The sequence below is a fragment of the Fukomys damarensis genome, unplaced genomic scaffold (genome assembly GCF_012274545.1).
Source record: "Fukomys damarensis isolate Sample0158 unplaced genomic scaffold, DMR_v1.0_HiC HiC_scaffold_20, whole genome shotgun sequence".
Lineage (NCBI taxonomy): Eukaryota > Metazoa > Chordata > Mammalia > Rodentia > Bathyergidae > Fukomys > Fukomys damarensis.
In genome coordinates this window covers 1,920,959-1,937,681 of record NW_022900932.1, presented here as the reverse complement: position 1 = coordinate 1,937,681, position 16,723 = coordinate 1,920,959, and the positions used below count along the sequence as shown (strand labels likewise).

Sequence of the window (16,723 nt, the reverse complement as noted above, 5' to 3'; positions counted from 1 at the left end):
TATTCACACCAGGGAAACTATTCGGTATTTACACATGTGGGACTTATTTATTTCACTTAGGAGTATATCTTCAATATGTATCCATTTTCCTATGAATGACTCTAATTTATCATTCTTTATGGCTGAGTAGTATTCCATTTTGTAGAAAAACCACATCTTCTTTATCCAGTTTCCAATTGATGGGCAGATGGGCTGTTTCCAAGTTTTAGCTATTACAAACTGTGCCGCTATAAACATGGGTGCACATATATCACTGTGATATGATTCTTTCACTTCTTTTGGATGTGAGGTTCCAGTTTTCTCTCTCTTTTTTTTTTACAAGTGTACTCCCTAGGTGATGGATGGGGAAAGGCAAAAGGAGCATTTGTTTCTTTCCCTATATTTGCCAGTTTTCAGAAATAGTCATTTCATCTTGGGCTTTACAAAAGTTCTTTCCAAGACACCGATTAGCCATCTTTCATGTGTGAAGAACTCAGCTGGGCACTGGTGCCTATAAAAGCGAGTCATGCACGGTGCCAGCCTTTAAGGCATTGCGTGCCCAGCCCCGCGAGACGGCGCCGTGCAGGAGGAACGCAGGAGAGCTGCAAAGGTCTGGGGGTAGAAGCGGTGCCGCGTGGTCAGAGCTGGGGCTTGGCTCCCTTCCCGCTGTGAACCGGAGCACCGGAAGGCGGAGGGCACTCCTTCCGCGCGCCAGAGTGGCGGGGGGCGCGTGAGGAGCTGCGCCCTTGGCTCTGACCTGTCCGTGCCTGTCTGCCAGGCCTTGGTGTACATGTACGGGGACATGCTGAGCAACGTGGGAGCTGCTGAGAAGGTGTTCTCCTACCTGGACAGAGAGCCCCGCCTGCCCCAGCCTGGGACCCTGGCCCCTGCCTCCGTGCACGGGCTTGTGGAATTCCGAGACGTCTCCTTTGCATATCCCAATCGCCCTGACCAGCCGGTGCTGCAGGTGCCTGAGAGGCCACAGGGAGGGAACGGGGGCGGGGGGATACTTTGTTCTCTGCTGCCGATGGGCGATCAGGTGCTGCGCCTCCTAGATCATCTGCCTTTGAGAAGGGGTCTTCTGCTAGGAAGAGAAGGGAGGGTCCTGTAGAAAAGTGGCTTGGCCTTAATGCTTTCCTGTTTCTCCAGGGCCTGACATTTACTCTGAATCCTGGGGAGGTGACGGCCCTGGTGGGACCCAATGGCTCTGGGAAGAGCACCGTGGCTGCCCTGCTGCAGAATCTGTACCAGCCCACGGAGGGCCAGGTGCTGCTGGATGGAAGGCCTGTCTCAGAATACGAGCATCGCTACCTGCACAGACAGGTGGGCAGGGGAGAAGGCGTGCAGAGACCGAGGGTGTGGGATCCCCGGGTGCAGTCGGGGGAGGCAGGGAGGAGGGATGGAGGGCCCCGCCCCGCCCCGCAGTTACGCTCCGCCCTCTTCTCTGCTCCCCCCCCCTTCGCAGGTGTCTGTGGTCGGTCAGGAGCCCGTGCTGTTCTCGGGCTCTGTGAGAGACAACATCACCTACGGGTTGCAGAGCTGTGAGGACGCGGAGGTGGTGGCTGCTGCCCAGGAGGCCCTAGCGTATGGCTTCATAGAGGAGCTGCCGGACGGGATACACACGGGTATCTGCTGGATCAGGAACCCGCCGAGAACATGGGGCTCAGGACGAGGGCTGTGTCCCTGTCGTCGGCGCTGGCCCCTTCCCCCTCTCTCCCTGCGCTCCCACTCCCCGTCCCCCCACCCCAAGCATTCCTCGGCCTCCAGCTTGCTGGGTCTGTGTCCCCCCCCAGGGTAACCCGGAAGTAGAGCTTCCTCCTCCGAGGCGCTCCGGGGCCCCCGCCCGTGGCCCTCCTACCCCCTGACCACACAGGAACCAGCGATCACGCAGTTGTTCCTTTTCGCGAGGAGGGTGCCGTCCTGGTAGCGTGTGTCTGAGGGGCCATTTCTCCGATTTCCTCAGATGTGGGTGAGAGAGGGAGCCAGCTGGCCGTGGGACAGAAACAGCGTCTGGCCATCGCCCGGGCCCTCGTGCGGGACCCACGCATCCTCATCCTGGATGAGGCCACCAGTGCCCTGGACGTCCACTGCGAGCAGGCTGTGAGTAGCAGGGAGGAAGGGACGGGGCACAGTGCGGTCTGAGAGATCAGATTTGCAGGGTGGACTTGCGCGGAAGTGGGAGGGGGTGCGAATGGCCGTTAGAGGAGAGAGCGGCTGCCTCTGTCCGGCTGGGAACGGAATGGGGAACACGGTGCGGGGAGGCATCACGGTGCTCCAGCCCGGGAGGGAGCAGCGGGGCAGACTGTTACTGCTGCCCTTCCCAGCGTCGCGCCTTTACCTGACTCTGAAGAGGTGGTGCCAGCCGGGGTGTGGCGTCCACCCCTCTCTTACCAAGCTGAGCCCTGTGATCCTGCCCCTTCAGCTGCAGGCCTGGAAATCCCGCGGGGACCGGACGGTGCTGGTGATCGCACACAGGGACGGCGCGGTTCAGAACGTGAACTGGAAACTGGAGCTCAGGAACGGGGAGCTTGTGAACCGCGTCCAGCTCAGGGAGGGCTAGGACTTCAGTGCTTACCCGGTGCGACGACGCGGCGACCTCCGCACAGTGGGCTGCTCAGTGCTGTCTCCAGAATGCCGACCCGAGTGCCTCATGCTCTGAGTTTTTCCACGCCTGTGCCCCTGGGTGGTTTTTCCACGAGCTGGAGGTGTGGTGGGGATTTGGACCACGGTTGCTTTTGATGTGCTGAGCTGTGTAGGAATGAGGGGAGGGGCAGAGCCTTTGGGTGGGTTGAGGGCCATCTGAGCGTATGAATCGCATCTCTTCGGTGGGGAAGAGCTCTGTCTGGTACTGAGTAGTGCTGTGGTATAGTAAATCCATGCAGAAGGCTTTACTTTATTGTATATGTGCGTATCCGTATATGTGTTTGGGAAATGCAGAAAAGCTCAAAGATGAAAACTACCCACTGTTGCACTTCCCAGAGGTAACCAGTTTTACTGTTTTGCTGGCTGTCTTTGAGATATTGTTAACCAACATGACATAAATAACATTGCCTTTCTGTGTCCTCCCTTCCCACCGCTGCCTAGTATTTTGGGGGAAGCTAGGGTATGGCTGGACAGCACACAGTTCCCTAGTTAACAGGGTTAATGGTAGCATATCTGCCATTTACGGAGTTTAAATTCGAATGGGAACTATGCTAAGTGTTTTTTGTACGTAATCATTTTTAATACTGATACTCTATCCTGTGAAGTTGGTTATTCATTGCTCCCAATTTACAGATGAGGAATCAAAGAATCAAAATTATGTGAGCGTCCCAGGGTTCCACAGAGGCAGACGCGGTGTTTGGATCTAGACTCAACTCTGAGCCCACACTGAATAAATTACTGTCTGTCGCACCTTGTGTCCATCTCGTCTCTGCTCCACAGTCAGATCAGGCAGAGCTGGGTTTCTTCTTGCTCCACCTGGCTCTGAATCCATTGTCTTGTTTATTTGTTTATTATTAAGTTTATCGGTACATTTTAGGGATGCGGTACAGTTACGTTCGTCAGTCTCAGGTCATCCTGTCTCCAGAGGTTGCTCCCCGTGGTTCCCCTCTCCCAGCCGTTCTTCCACAAGCTCTTTTCTTTCTGGAAGCTGCACAGATGGGAAGATGTCACTTCTAGAAGCTGCTTCCTGTGCCCTCATTTCTACTGCTCAGATCTTCGCAGAGCACACAGGGTTCCCCAGCCTCCCGCCTCCTTTCCTCTGTAGCCCCTGTGAATTTGCTGCCCTCCCTGGTTTCTTACCCATTCTTTGCATCACCCTCCAGTACTTTCCCACAGCCTCGGTGGGACTTCAGCAGGCTCCAGGGCTTCTAGGAAACCTTCCTTAATTCGTCAGTCTAGAGAAAGCCCTTTTGGTGAGCTTCTGTGCCTGGGGCTTAACCTTTTTCACAGCCGTTGTTAAACTCTACCCAAAACCCTTTGTCCTCTAGACCCCAACTCCTGCTGGGAAGGCCGTTTAGCTTATGTTCTCTGTCTGCATCCTGGCACACGCCTGAGCCACAGTAGACAGTGCTGGGTGTCGGCTGGGCACGAATGAATCTCAGTCCTCCCTGTGTACCCTGCCCACTGAGAATCCAGCACTACACGTGACTGGCTGCTGGAAGGGACTTGCCTCGGAAGGCTCCTGTTCTAGGAAAGAGAAACTTTCGTATTCCCGGAAACAGCAGATGCTTTCCAGTGCTAGCTGTGAACGTGCTGGAGCTGCTGCTTTGGAACCGCTCCTGCCTGGCAACTGTCGGCAGTAGGCGGGCGAGAGTGGGAAGCTTTGTATGCGGATCGGCCTCTGCCTCCTCTGCTTCGGTCTGGCAGCTCACAGCCACCTGCCTCCCAGATTCCAGCAAACGTGAAAGGCACTCGGGGAGAGAGAAAGCTGGCCCGATTCCTTTCCTTCACCAGGCAGTGTCTTTTCTCTGTCGGGGTGGGGTGGGGTGGTTGTTACTGCACCTCCCGAGTTTATGGGAGCTGCGGCCCTCACAGATGTAGACGATCTTGTAAAGTCTTTGATTTCTCAGTAACCCCACAGACCATAACTCCTTACACCTGGAAGGCATCCTAAAAACATAACAGCTTCGTCTTATAGCGATAGGGAAACTGGAGGGCTGGGAGGAAAACTTATGGGACAGGCAGTGCAGGAGGACGCAGTAGCCTTAAAGATCCTAAGGTCTTCATTCACTCCTCCCACCCATCCGCCACGCCATTTCCTTTCCCCAGAGTTTCTCCTTCCGGTCATTTACTTTCAGTATCTCTCCCACCCAGCTGGGTTCCCTCTTTCAAAGGAGAATATGAGTGCGGAGGGGAAACCTTAGGAAAACAGTCGATTTCTTTGGACCTCCAAACAACTCCCTACCCTGTCTGCCCTGCCCTGCGTGGAAGCAGCCTTGAGCTTCAAGTCCCGAAGCCCCCACCCAGTGGGGAGGACACAGGTGGGACACGCGTAGGTCTTAGAGTTGTCAGAGTTTTGTGGAGAAAGGACTAGGGAATAAGGGGAAAGATCTTCCTTGCGGTTTGGTGCTGAGCGATCCACCGTATCACCCACTTGAGACTGGTGCCATCTAGTGGTCCTAGGAAACCTTGGGTTTTTGAATTGAGTTCTATGGAATCTTGTAAAGTATAATTCTAATAGTAATCATTACTCACTGGGTGCTTATTGTGTGCTATGGCTGTGCGGATTAATACCCCGATGTGTATCTCCTTTCTCTATCATCAAGATAATCCTACGAAGCAGAGAATACTATCCCAATTCTAGGAATGAGAAAATGGAGTTTTAGAATGGGTTACACGGGTAGGAACAACTCTGAAAGAAAAAAGTTGCTTATATTCTCCACATCTTCCTGTTCTGCAGCTTTCTTCTTAAAGACATTATTTGTTTAAAGAGGTCATGATGGCCAGGGAGCAGAGAGAGGAGTGGATCTGGGGAGGGAGATAACCTTTCTAGTCATGCTCTGGAGACCTTCTTCTAACCAGGTGCCCCTCCTGACAGCACACTCAACGGTTCAACTCTAGTGGATAAACCCGCAGTGAGTATAGCACCTTCATGGTCTGGTCACTTTCCACAAGGCTTGCTCTGCATGTATGAGGGTTTGGGGACATTCTAGATCTAAATGGTAACCTTCTGCCCCCGGACCCTAGGTATCTCTTAATGCATGCATTTAGTCCGCCAACCTTTTAACAGTACCAACAGTACTGGAAAGTACAAGCCCATAGCCTCCTCTGCGACTCAAGGAAAACTTTCAGCTGTGGGACCCTGTTACAATAAAAAAGAATGTCAGAACGCAGTTCTAAGGTGTTTCCGTTACAAAAGGGAGAAATAAGGGAATATACAGAAACGGGACCAAAGGAAGACAAGAGCCCACCAGGGCAAACATTAAATCCCTTAGCTCTGGCCAGTGCCCTGGGTAAGCTGTGGTGACATGTGAGCTCCAAAGGCTTGGCAGTCCTTGCCCCTGTGGCATTGATTGTAGCAAGACTCACGGTCTCTCTCTGAGTGACCCGACTCAGAGTTTGGTTTTCCTTAGCAGATGTTGCATGTTTCTGTTATCTCAAACTTCCTGGGCTCTCCACTGCACTTTGAGCTTCACTCTCACAGCTGCATACACTGCCCTCCCAAGGACACACTGCCTAATCGTCTTAGACTTCTTCTGAAGTGTGGGCAGAAGACTCTTTGACTCCACAACTCTTGCATTCTGCCTTTCTGCTAAACTGGGACAAACCACACAGATGGCACCGTCATCTGCCCCTAGGTCTGGTAGCCAGGATCTCTTGGATCATAGCTATAACAGCCCATGAACGCCTGGATACTTGGGTTCCAGGAAAGCTGAAGTTTGATTTGGCCCTCAATGAATTGGGTGGGCTCCCTGGAAATTCTTTCTCATACAAAGCTTTTCACTTGTGCACTTTTAAGCCAGGGAAGGCTGGAGTCTTGCTGATTCCTGAGATGCCCTCAAAGCATATTTTCTGTTGTCCTGATCAAAGTACTTGACTCCTTTTTAATGCTTAACTTTTCAGCAACCCCAAATTTACAGGCCCAAACTTTATAGGTGCTTCAAATTTCAAATTAGTCATTCCTGCTTTTTGGTCCTTAATATCACCATAGATATGGTTCAGTGCAGTCAGAAAATCCCATGCCACCTACCTTGGGACTTCCTCACCCAGATTAATTATTTCCTTCACTTTTGATCTCCCACAAAGTCTCAGGACAAGAATAGAAACAAATTTTCTGCCAGAGCCTAACACACATGGCCTTGCCTCTAGTTGCTAATGGCGTCCTTGTTGCTGATGGAAACTTCCTGAGCCCAGCCTTTACTATTCACATTTCTACTGGGATTCTGGTCTTCTGATCTCTGACCAGAAGAATCTCCCATCAGGTTTTGCTCACAGCATTCTAGGGGTTCTCTAGCTGGCATCCCCAACCCTTTTCAAACTGCTCCCATAAACCAGCTCCAAATTTTTCTCAACCAAATGGCCGGGTGTATTTATAGCAACAATCCTAGTTCTTTGGTACCAAAAATCTATCCCAGTCACTTTGTTTTTTGCTGAGACACAATCCCTGATATCCACAACTTAAATGAGCAGAGGTTTATTCGGGCTCAAGGTTTTTCAATGTATCAGTCCATAGCTGGCTGGCTCTAAGGAAGAAATGGCACAGCATAAGGGAGGAGAGGAGGAAAGCTGCTTGCTTCATGGTGACCAGGGAGGAGAGAGAAAGGAGAAGCCATGGAGGAAGGTATATCTTTCTGGTCACACCCCCACTGACCCTTCTCTAAGCAGGACCAACCTCCTACAGCACACTCAGCTGCTCAACTCATTAATGAATGAATCAGTTGATGAGTATAGCACTATCACAATTCAGCCATGTATTACAAGGTCTGCCTCTGCATGCATGAGAGTTTTGGGGAACATTCACGATCGAAACCATAAAACCTTGCTAAAGATCTGAAAAATAAAATTTAAACAATCACAAAGAGAACATAGTGAAAGACTTAAAAAAAAGAAATACTCATATTAACAGTATACATAGTAGAAGATAATAATGTTTTGGTTCATTTTGTGTTGTTATAAAAAGATGCTGAAGTCTGGGTATTATATAAAGAAAAGAGGCTTATTTAGCTTACAGGAAATCCATGGTTCTGGGATCCCAGCTGGTCCCCCCATGGCTGTGTCACAACATGAAAGGAGGAGTAGAAATGGAACTGGCTATGTGCAGAAGGAGTCAAACACACAGGTTGACTTTGCTTTATAACAACCTATTCTCTTAGAAGTAGCTCACTCTAGGAGGCCAGCATTAGTCCCTTCTGAGGCAGTGTCACCTGAATCACCTTCCCCTAGGTCTGCCTCTTAAAGGTTCCACTACCTCTCAGCATCTCTGCTCAGCTTGAAGCGCACGAACCATTGGCAGACACAGTCAAAGCACATCCAAAATATAGCAATGACATCTCCAAACCACACTGAATCTAGTTCCTCTAATAACAGTTGTAAATGGGTTTAAATCAATTATAGAACTTTTATTTTACATTAAAAGTAAAACTCTGTTGTGTGTAATACATAAGATATGCCTAAAATGAAGTAACTCAGAAAGATTTGTTCAACAACTAAAGTGATGGGCAAAGACATGAAAGAATGGAAAGCAAAAGGTAGCAGAGGGCACGATCTTTTTATTAGATAAGGTTAAATATAGATGAAAAAGTTGAATGACACAAAAAGAATACAAATGTAGATTTCATAGGGATATAGAAGAGACATATATTTAGGTTCTAAATACCAAATGACTCATAAAGGAGAAAGTAAGATACAAGGAAAATATTCATATATATATATATGTATATATATTACTAGTAAGCAGTTTGAATCCCCTTTTCCAGGACTAGACAGGCCAAGTGGACAAAAAAAAAGGAAAAGAAAGTGAAACAGAAGATATTACTGACAACCAAAAATTAGAGGTCTGGAGTGTGGCTCAGTGGAGAGCAAGTGCCTGTCACTCACAAAGCCCTGGGTTTGACACCACCCTGCCCCAAAAACAAAACAAAACAAAATCAAAATATAGTGGCTCTACACTGGACTTATTTCACTGAAAACAGAGACCACATCTCTATCCAACTTTCAACAAGGCATTCATGAAAATCAATTAAATATTTTGGCATAAATTTCAATCAGTTTAGAAAAAGTAGGAATGACATAGGAATTATGTCATTCTCCATGTGACTATTTAAAGATATTGGCTCATCTACCAAATAGAAAAAAAATAAACAAAAATTTCTTGAAAAATGATAATTGAAATTACACATAAAAATTTTGGGATATAGCTAAAGTGGTGCTTTTTGGAGACTTTATAGCCTCAATTATTCATATAAAAATGGAAAAAGGAAACCAAGTGAATTAAGTAGAGACACTGAAGTCAATCAAATAAAAGCAGTAGATAACATAAACTGATAAGTTAGAAAAATGAAAAAGTAGAATGAATAAATTCAGAAGCTTTAGAAAAATCCCAGTTTGCTAAACTAATAAAGACACATATTGAGAAGTTTTAAGTAAAGAAAATAAATGACAAAGATAAAATTAAAGCAATAACAAAGGGAAAATCATGTATTCTTTTTGTTCAATGTTATGGAAATAAATCTGAAAACTTGAGTGACATGTTGAACTCAACTTGAGTTACTCCCTTGAAAAATATAACGTATCAAAAAAGAAAAAGTATAACATCAAATCAAGCTTTATTTTCACAGAAAAATGGATAAAGTTGTAAAAGGGTTACCACTGAAGCCCGTATTTCTCACATACCTGTACTACTGTTGTTGCAGAAGGAACTGGAAAATGACACACAGAGATGCACAAGTGGGCGAAAGAAAAGCATTTACTTTACTAGCAAAGGATCGGCCTGCACCAAGAGCTGTGCGAAATGACAGACCCTGGGCTGGGGGACAATCTGTCTTTTATAGGAGTCTTGTGATCATGACCTCATTTTAGGTGATAAGACAGATTAGTTCCCACAGTTCCCATCACGAAACATGGTCACAGGACAGTTCAATGCTAACCCAAATCTAGCAATTTCTTTCAGGATGTTTATCTTTAGCTATTCCAGCCCACAAGGTGGGAGTCAGGGTTAAGAAAGCAAGGACTGGTGACATTCCTTTCATCTTATCACCTTTATAGTCATGATTTACAGAGTTTTATGGCTCAGGGACTGTTATCTGAGCTTGAACATTTGGTTTCATCCTGGGATGTGGCTAAGCACCTCTGGCACTTGCTAATTTTAAACCTGGGCTACGTGCCTCTAAGCTTCACTGTTGAAACCTCAGGCATTTTGTTAAACAAGCAAAGCAAAGCAAATTACAGAAGCAAAAGATAGTGGTTATTTTATATTTTCTTTAACATTTTGCGGATTCCAGAATATTTACAGAAGTTCTGTCTCTCACTATTAGCGATGTTCGCAGGTAACTACTAACCACTCCTCAAGTGATGTAACACAACTGTATGATGTATTCTGCCCAGCACCTAATGATGAAAAGCTCTTTTTTTTTTATTGGTTAGCAGTCTGAGAAAGTTTCCAATCCGAGGAGGCCAAGAGTTATTTATACTCACAATAAGTAGCTTTTGGGCTGAGTTGTGCAGAGACAAGCTCCACTCTAAGAAGCTGATTTATTTTACTGTGTTATCCTTTCCCCTTCAGAATGGGTTCTGGTTGGGTGGGCTGGGTGCTGGTTCCACTAGTGAGTCTGACCAGGCTGGAGTCCTCCACGACAGAAGGCAGAGAATCTCCAGGTAAGAACAGGGCAACTTTCTTCTGGGCGTTGAAGCTAGAAGTGGCATGAGGAGGGCTTTCCCAGTAGGTCCAGGCCATGGAAAGGGTGGAAGTGGCTTCTTGTCTCAAAGAGCAGTTTACTTCTCGTTGACCAAAAGTATTCTTTCTCTTTTTTCCATTCACAAAGAACTTTCTAGAAAAAGCACTTCTGGTACCATAGGCATAGACCCAAAGAGTGGGGTGTTAGGAGGAAGGGAAGCATTTTTTTTAGGATAGGTTCTTTATTATATCAACATCAGTCTCAAGAACTTGAAGTTGGATGCAGTCTGAAAATAGTTGCCACCCTTAAGCCAAGAGTTCATTCTGACGATCATGACTGTTTCTGTATTTAACTAATGGGGATATATGGTGACAAATGCAATTGGAAATGTATTGTTCATTTATTAAACTCCTATTATACGGTCAAAATTGTAGTGAGCAGTTTTGAGAAGCATGAGAAGGTGAAGACATTACTTACCCTTGTCCTCAGGTTAGGTACAAGTTAATTTATCGCTGATTTTTTCGAGCTGAGGAGACAGGCTATGCAAACCTGAAGAAATGCTAGGCATGAAGGCATATATTTAAGAACAGAAAACAGGATGTAATGTGCTAAGAACAGAATGCCCTTTAATGTCACGGTTTCACTCAGAAGAAAAGAGGAACAAGCCTGGGGCGGGGGAGCATCACTGTTCTTAGAGGATAGAAACCATCCTGAGTGTATAATAACCCTTAAACCATATAACTGAAAAACTCACCATAGATTTTCTTTTCTACTATTGTTTGGAACTGGGATTTGAACTCAGGACTTTTTGCTTGCGAGGCAGGTGGTGGAACCACTGAGCTACATCTCTGGCCCTCAGCAAAGATTTTAGATGATAAAACTTCAGACATTTTTCTCATTTCAACTGTAAGAGAAAACAGAGCAGGGTATAAGCACGGAGGAATTGGAGGTTGGAACTTCTGCTGGACCCCGCTGTTGAATGCAAGATGCTCTGCCCAGGGAAGGTCATCCTGATAGTTCAGCCCAGGACTCCCTGAACTTAGAAATGAAAGTAAATTAGTCCTCAAGGTCAGTAGCTAATAGCCTTCTGGTCTCAAGTGCTATTTCTTCAGAAAGATCAGTCCCGACCTACCGTGGGATTTCCTGTTATTGTTATTATTCTTCAGCGCATAGAATTGAGTTCATCTCACTGAGCAGGCTCACTGGGCACTGCGATCAGTGCAGGGATGCTCCTTTCTCTTCTCTTGACCCTTTCCGTAGAGAGACACTCTCCACCTGCCTGGTGTGTCTTAGGCTTGAAGGCGGCTTTCAAAAACATGTAACATTGTTATTCTCTATGTATTTAAACATTTTATAAGTGTTATTGTGCTTTGAATCACATTCTGTTTCTTTTCTCCCAACACCATGCTTCTGAGCCGCGGAGCTGAAAAGGCCTCCGTGTGGCCTGACGCGATTCCCTCGGTACTGGGTTTCTTGGGGCTGGGGACTGGTTCATGGTCCTTCTTGGTTTTTCAGAAGATTTTGTGATTCAGGCAAAGGCTGACTGTTACTTCACGAATGGGACGGAAAAGGTGCAGTTCGTGGTCAGGTTCATCTTCAACCTGGAGGAGTTCGTACGATTCGACAGCGACGTGGGGGTGTTCGTGGCCCTGACGGAGCTGGGCAAGCCCGACGCCGAGCAGTGGAACAATCGGCCCGACATCCTGGAGACGAGCAGGGCGTCCGTGGACATGGTCTGCAGACGCAACTACAGGCTGGGAGCTCCCTTCACCCTGGGGAGGAGAGGTGAGGTGAAAGGCAGGGGCCGGCGGGGTTCAGGAGTCCGCCGTGGCTGTTCTTCAGGATGAGCTTGTTATATTAGGGCGTGCTGTGCTCTGTCCCCAACGACGACACATTCGTTATCCTCACAGGTCAGGCCTTGGTCCTAAAATATTCCCCCCAGTATCAGACTGGGTCTTGTATTTATTTTGCTCCAAAAGATGCAATAGGGCTTATTTTCAAGGAACGTCTTATTTTTCCATGCATAACAAGCTACATTTATTAATGTACAAAAGCCTACACTTACTCGAATACAGTCATGTCTTCTCAGGGAACACCGTCATAGTTCTTCACAGCCTGAATTCTGGCCTGAACTTGCTGTGACTCCGTTGGCCCGGATCTCCTATGTCCAGAGGCAGAGCTCTCCTTAAATCAGTGCTTCCTGTCCGTGCGGCTTGCTCGGAGGGCACTGGCAACACGGGAGCCAGTGATTTTATCCCGTGAATTCTTCGTCTAAGTCACCGCTTTTTGCAGGCTGGGCTTCACAGAGTTTCCATTAAAGCAGGGGTTACAGGAGTGGCAACAAAGAAACAAACAAACATGGTGGTAGTTAAGAACCATCGTCTCCATAAAAGTGATAAAAAATTGCAGGCACCAAAATTCAAAAGATGTTTATTTCACACGAGTGCATTAAGTGTGTCTGTGACGACAGACGACATACTGACCTGTGAGGATTCATGGTGGCCACTGACCGTTCCCTGTCAAGTGTGCGCATTATCCATGCGTAGGGCCTGTGCTCTGATTGGTCATTCAGCAGCGAGTCTTGAATTCAGCTGCTTGCGTAGGCATTTGCCTCCCATTCTAAGGTACCCGCTTGGGTATTTACAAATACTCAATTATAATTTATATTATCATTTATCAAAAGCATTAATATCAATGATATATTTAATTATATATTAATATTGGGTTAAAACTCAGTATGTCTGTGTTGTGCTTTAGCAGATGTCCTAAGCGTGTCCACCTGGCTGACGATCTTAACCGACTCTTATCTGGGGTGGGGCTTTGTTAATGAGCATCCTGCACAGTCGTGCCAGGGTTTATTTTCCAGTTAGGTCTCATTTTGGGGGAAAGATGATACAGCCATGAGGGGCTCTGAGGACTAGCAAACTCTTGACTACAAGGGGTGGTCGTGGGAAGACGTGGTAAGGTACAGATCCTCCTGGGGGCATTGCGAGCACCTATTTCTTAAGTCTTGGGAGCTAAAATTGCCTTACAGTTTGGGCTTCCGCTTGGGTGATGATCTGGGAGGGACATCTGGGAAAGACATAGTCCAAAGACCTCCTGCCTGGCTTGCTGCTTTTCCACCAGTGTCTCATTTTTTCTCTCCCTTCTTAGTGGAACCACTGGTGACAGTGTACCCAGAGAGGACCCCGTTCCCACAGCAGCACAACCTGCTGCTCTGCTCGGTGACAGGCTTCTATCCAGGGGACATAAAGATCCAGTGGTTCCGAAACGGACAGGAGGAGAGAGCTGGGGTTGTGTCCAGTGGCCTTATCAGGAATGGAGACTGGACATTCCAGACTGCGGTGATGCTGGAGATGACCCCTGAACTCGGGGATGTCTACAGCTGCCGCGTTGAGCACTCCAGCCTGCTGAGCCCTGTCGCTGTGGAGTGGAGTGAGCATTAGTTTCTTGTACTCTCTGGGCCTGACTTGGGATCATACCGACTCCTTCCTGGGCCTGTGTCCCCTCTACATTAGTCTAGGTCATGGCACAAATTCACGATTTCACAGAAATCAGAGCTCTTGGGCTAGGGTGGGAGAAAACAGGGAAGCTATTCTCCTATCTGTGGAGTGGAGTGAGCATTAGTTTCTTGTACTCTCTGGGCCTGACTTGGGATCATACCGACTGCTTCCTGGGCCTGTGTCCCCTCTACATTAGTCTAGGTCATGACACAAATTCACGGATTTCACAGAAATCAGAGCTCTTGGGCTAGGGTGGGAGAAAACAGGGAAGCTATTCTCCTGTCTTTCAGGGTCTAATCACTTCGTTACTCTCCCCTAACCCTGGAGCTGGTGTCCTCTAGTTAGGACTTTGGTCTTAGTATTTCAGGGGCATTCTCATGAGATAGAAGAATCAGTGACACATGGGAGGAAACTTCAGGACTGTGAAGCTTTCCCTCAGAGAATTATTTCTACACTTCCCTAAATAGCATTGACTTTGCTGTCTAGTGTAAGCTTTGGGGTTTCAAGAAGGCACAACAGACGTCGGGAGCTTTTTGCTAACTTTGAGACCTGTTTTCCACAGGAGCTCAGTCCGAATATTGTTGGGGGAAGATGCTAAGTGGAGTTGCAGCCTCCCTGCTTGGGTTAATCTTCCTTCTGCTGGGATTTTTCATCCACTTCCGGGCTTGGAAAGGTAAGGAGCCAATGAAGAGAAGCGGGCTACCCGTCCTGCAGCAACCTTCACGTCCCACATCTCCCACCTCCAAGACTGGAGGCAGGCAAGGCTGAGAGTTCTTCTCAGAGATCACTTAGCTAGTCTTTTCTGGAGCCAGAAATATTCCAACAGGAAGCAGAGATGGAGACACGCAGGCCATGATAACCTCAGCACTCGGACCTAACTGGGGCATTCCATTGTTTTTCTTTCTTTCCAGGATCTGTGGAGACTCGGTCTGACAATGAGGTAAATTACATCTCCTCTTCCGTGTCTTTGGATGGGAGACCATTTTCCCAGTTCTTTGGCCAGAAGGAGATGCTGTGGGGTCAAGGAGGGGAAGAAGGTGTAGCTGATGGTACTGTCTCCTAGGGCGCTGGAATCGGAGGGTGGGGTTGTCTTACCAGGCCTTTGTCGCCTTCCTGCAGGTGTCAGGAGCTGTTTGCCCAACACAAGCACACTGAGGTCCTCCTTGAAGCTCTTCCCTGGATCCTGAAGTAGTGCTCAGCGGCCTGGCCCCTGGGTTAGGTAAAGGACACTCAAGAGCTTATTGTTCTGGGACGGAGCCTGGTCCATCACACGTGGGGTCCTGAACTAACCCTACAGTGTGTGCTGTGAGGTCATGCACCTCCCCACTTTCTGCCCTTCCTCCTCTACCTGTGTACTGCATGAGTTGCCATTTCCAACACACTGTCCGGAAATTTCCCTAACGCTTAACTCCTTTCACTTCCAAACTGTTTACTTTTCTATAGCCGGACCTAACCCGCTGGGTCATGATCCCTAAACCCTTTTCTCTTCCGGCTGCAGTCTCCACAGTCTTCAGAAGACAAATGCCCACACATCGCTTTCCTTTTCACTGCTTAAAAATCTTTTTATTATAAAATAAAGCAGATACGGACAACCACATAAAATGTATGATTAATGGACTATTTAGAGAAAAACTCCTGTAATCACCACTCAAATCAAATAAAACAATTTTGCCAGCTCTTCAGAAATCCTCTTGTGTCTGAGGCTAATTAAGTCCTCCGCTCCCATCAAGAGTAAACATACGCTATGCTTACTATAGCCTTTCTCTTGTAGCTACTTATAGCTAATTCACCCAACTGTGACTCCTCGATGCCGTACTTTGTTTTCTGTTTTCTCTTGTTAGACTTCACAAGTTCTCCCTCCATTCCTTTTTTCTCATTAAGAATAATCTGCTGCCTGAGCTACTTGACCTGAAGTATTTCCCTCACTCTGGATTGTGGTGGCTGCATACATGTGCTGCGGGTTAACCTGCCCCTTTGCCCTCTGCACTTCTCTAAAATTAACATTGGTTACAGAGGCTGGATCAGACCTTGGTCTGATCTGCTTGGAAGTCTATGGCTAGCTGTGTGGTCTTCCTCAGAAGATGCGTTATGCCCACTTGTTCTCTTTTTGTGATGTTAGAGCAGGTGATGGTGATTGCCTGGGTCTGTGAATTTATTGGGGATTGGAAAACGGTGACATTTACATTCTACAATTCCTTCAGTGTTTATTTATCATATATTATTTGTTCTTTTCACTGTTATTTGTCTTAAAGGTACAAGATTTATAGTGGCTAAGATTGCTGGTGCCTTAGTACAAATTGAAGCAATAATACCAAATGGTACAGAGAGTCAATTATATTCTTCACTGCTGTGAAGTGTCTTAACAGAGAAGATAATCCAAAAAGTCAAAAAGACTGTTAAACTTTTCTTCCTTTCAATTACATATTTGAGTACAGCCAGATTTTCTTCATGTTCTTCAACCAAAACCACATATTGTTACAGATTGGACAGAAGAGAATGTGTAACCAGACTACATTTATTAAGCCAGACACTAGAGAGATTTTTAGAAATGCCAAACAATTCCTTCTCTTTCACTATTCTGTGCTGAAAACAGTTATTTTTCAAGCAATATATGGTGTTTGCATCGACGTGTAATAGGTTTATTTCTGTCATTTAAAGACAGTCAAATAAATATTAATGCTGCTTGGTGTAACTCATATGAGGTTCACTTTTCTTTTTAAAACTTTAATTGATATAAAATTGTGCATATTTTATGAGATACTATGATCTTTTATACATGTATACACTATGTAATATGCAAATCAGGGTAAGCATAGTATTTCCTCAAACATTTATTATTTCTTTATGGTGGAACATAAAAGTCCTTTCTTTCACCTTTTTTGGACCATGTAGTCCAATGATCATGATCTGCAGTAACTCTACAAT

At 46.7% G+C, this 16,723-nt stretch overlaps 2 protein-coding genes across 5 annotated transcripts in view; both read left to right on the top strand.

Moving 5' to 3' along the window:
* Tap2 (transporter 2, ATP binding cassette subfamily B member) overlaps positions 1-3,372 on the top strand; it is a 9,870-nt gene extending 6,498 nt beyond the window's left edge. Inside the window, exons 7-11 of the mRNA XM_019204717.1 lie at positions 758-946; positions 1,129-1,302; positions 1,445-1,604; positions 1,943-2,079; positions 2,402-3,372. Of these exons, the coding sequence (XP_019060262.1) occupies positions 758-946; positions 1,129-1,302; positions 1,445-1,604; positions 1,943-2,079; positions 2,402-2,539 (798 nt within the window). The 3' untranslated portion in view covers positions 2,540-3,372. The remainder of the gene's footprint in view (positions 1-757; positions 947-1,128; positions 1,303-1,444; positions 1,605-1,942; positions 2,080-2,401) is intronic.
* Positions 3,373-4,875: 1,503 nt separating this feature from the next.
* Positions 4,876-16,415, top strand: LOC104849002 (HLA class II histocompatibility antigen, DO beta chain). Of its 4 annotated transcripts, none has more exons than XM_033766382.1 (6): positions 4,876-4,943; positions 10,184-10,275; positions 11,811-12,080; positions 13,449-13,730; positions 14,361-14,471; positions 14,918-16,415. In XM_033766382.1, the coding sequence occupies exons 2-6, from the start codon at positions 10,185-10,187 to the stop codon at positions 14,983-14,985; spliced, it is 822 nt and encodes a 273-aa protein (XP_033622273.1). In that variant the 5' UTR covers positions 4,876-4,943; position 10,184; the 3' UTR covers positions 14,986-16,415. The 4 variants fall into 4 exon arrangements, with proteins under 4 accessions (XP_033622273.1, XP_033622274.1, XP_010603554.1 ...); XM_010605252.3 differs by lacking the exon at positions 4,876-4,943 and adding an exon at positions 14,710-14,738 and having other exon boundaries at positions 9,082-10,275; XM_033766381.1 differs by lacking the exon at positions 4,876-4,943 and adding an exon at positions 9,930-9,947.
* The last annotated feature ends 308 nt before the right edge of the window (positions 16,416-16,723 follow it).